The sequence below is a fragment of the Meleagris gallopavo genome, unplaced genomic scaffold (genome assembly GCF_000146605.3).
Source record: "Meleagris gallopavo isolate NT-WF06-2002-E0010 breed Aviagen turkey brand Nicholas breeding stock unplaced genomic scaffold, Turkey_5.1 ChrUn_random_7180001895083, whole genome shotgun sequence".
NCBI lineage: Eukaryota > Metazoa > Chordata > Aves > Galliformes > Phasianidae > Meleagris > Meleagris gallopavo.
The window spans coordinates 1-603 of NW_011158474.1; the positions used below are offsets into that span (position 1 = coordinate 1).

The window sequence follows — 603 nt, forward strand, 5'->3', positions numbered from 1 at the left end:
GCTTCATTGTGGGAGCAGCGGGCGGAGGGCTCGGAGCCGCGGGCATCCATCCCTCCGAGCGAGACCTCCGAAGGCCGCCTCCGGGTTCGGAGGATCGCCCGACGGTGCCTTCGCGGCGATGGTGAGCGGCGTTCCTCTCCCCCGGCCCGGGTTTTTGCGTCCCCCCACCCCACGCCTCCGGGACGCTTTCCCACGCCACGCGTCCGGCTCGGGGACCCCCGCACGTCCTCCCGCGCACCCACGGCCCCGTGTGTCTGTGTCTCCCCGTGCAGAGCTCCGGCACCGCGTCCTACCGCTGCTCCATGTCGTCCTCCGCCGATCTCTCCGAGGAGGAAGACCTCAGCCAGAAGTCGGGCACGGGGTCGCCGGCACCGGGGGACACGCTGCCCTGGAACCTGCCCAAGCACGAACGCTCCAAGCGGAAGATCCACGGCGGCTCCGTGCTGGACCCGGCCGAGCGGGCCGTGCTGCGCATCGCCGGTAAGGGGCGGATGGGACCAACGCGCGAAGCCCTCCCGAGCGCGGTGACTAAGCGCTGCGGCCGGGCTGGGCGGGAGGGCCGGGCTGCGGGCAGGTGGCGCGCGTTAAACTTTGATGCGAAGC

General features: G+C 72.3%; 1 protein-coding gene across 1 annotated transcript; it reads left to right on the top strand.

Annotated features, from left to right (window-relative positions):
* Window positions 1–6: 6 nt before the first annotated feature.
* On the top strand, window positions 7–596 carry LOC104916424 (microtubule-actin cross-linking factor 1-like; the record flags this gene model as incomplete). The annotated part of the gene is made up of 2 exons (XM_010727463.2): window positions 7–121; window positions 273–596. Coding segments are annotated over exons 1-2 (327 nt in total), but the record flags the coding sequence as incomplete, so codon positions are not given.
* Between the last annotated feature and the right edge of the window lie 7 nt (window positions 597–603).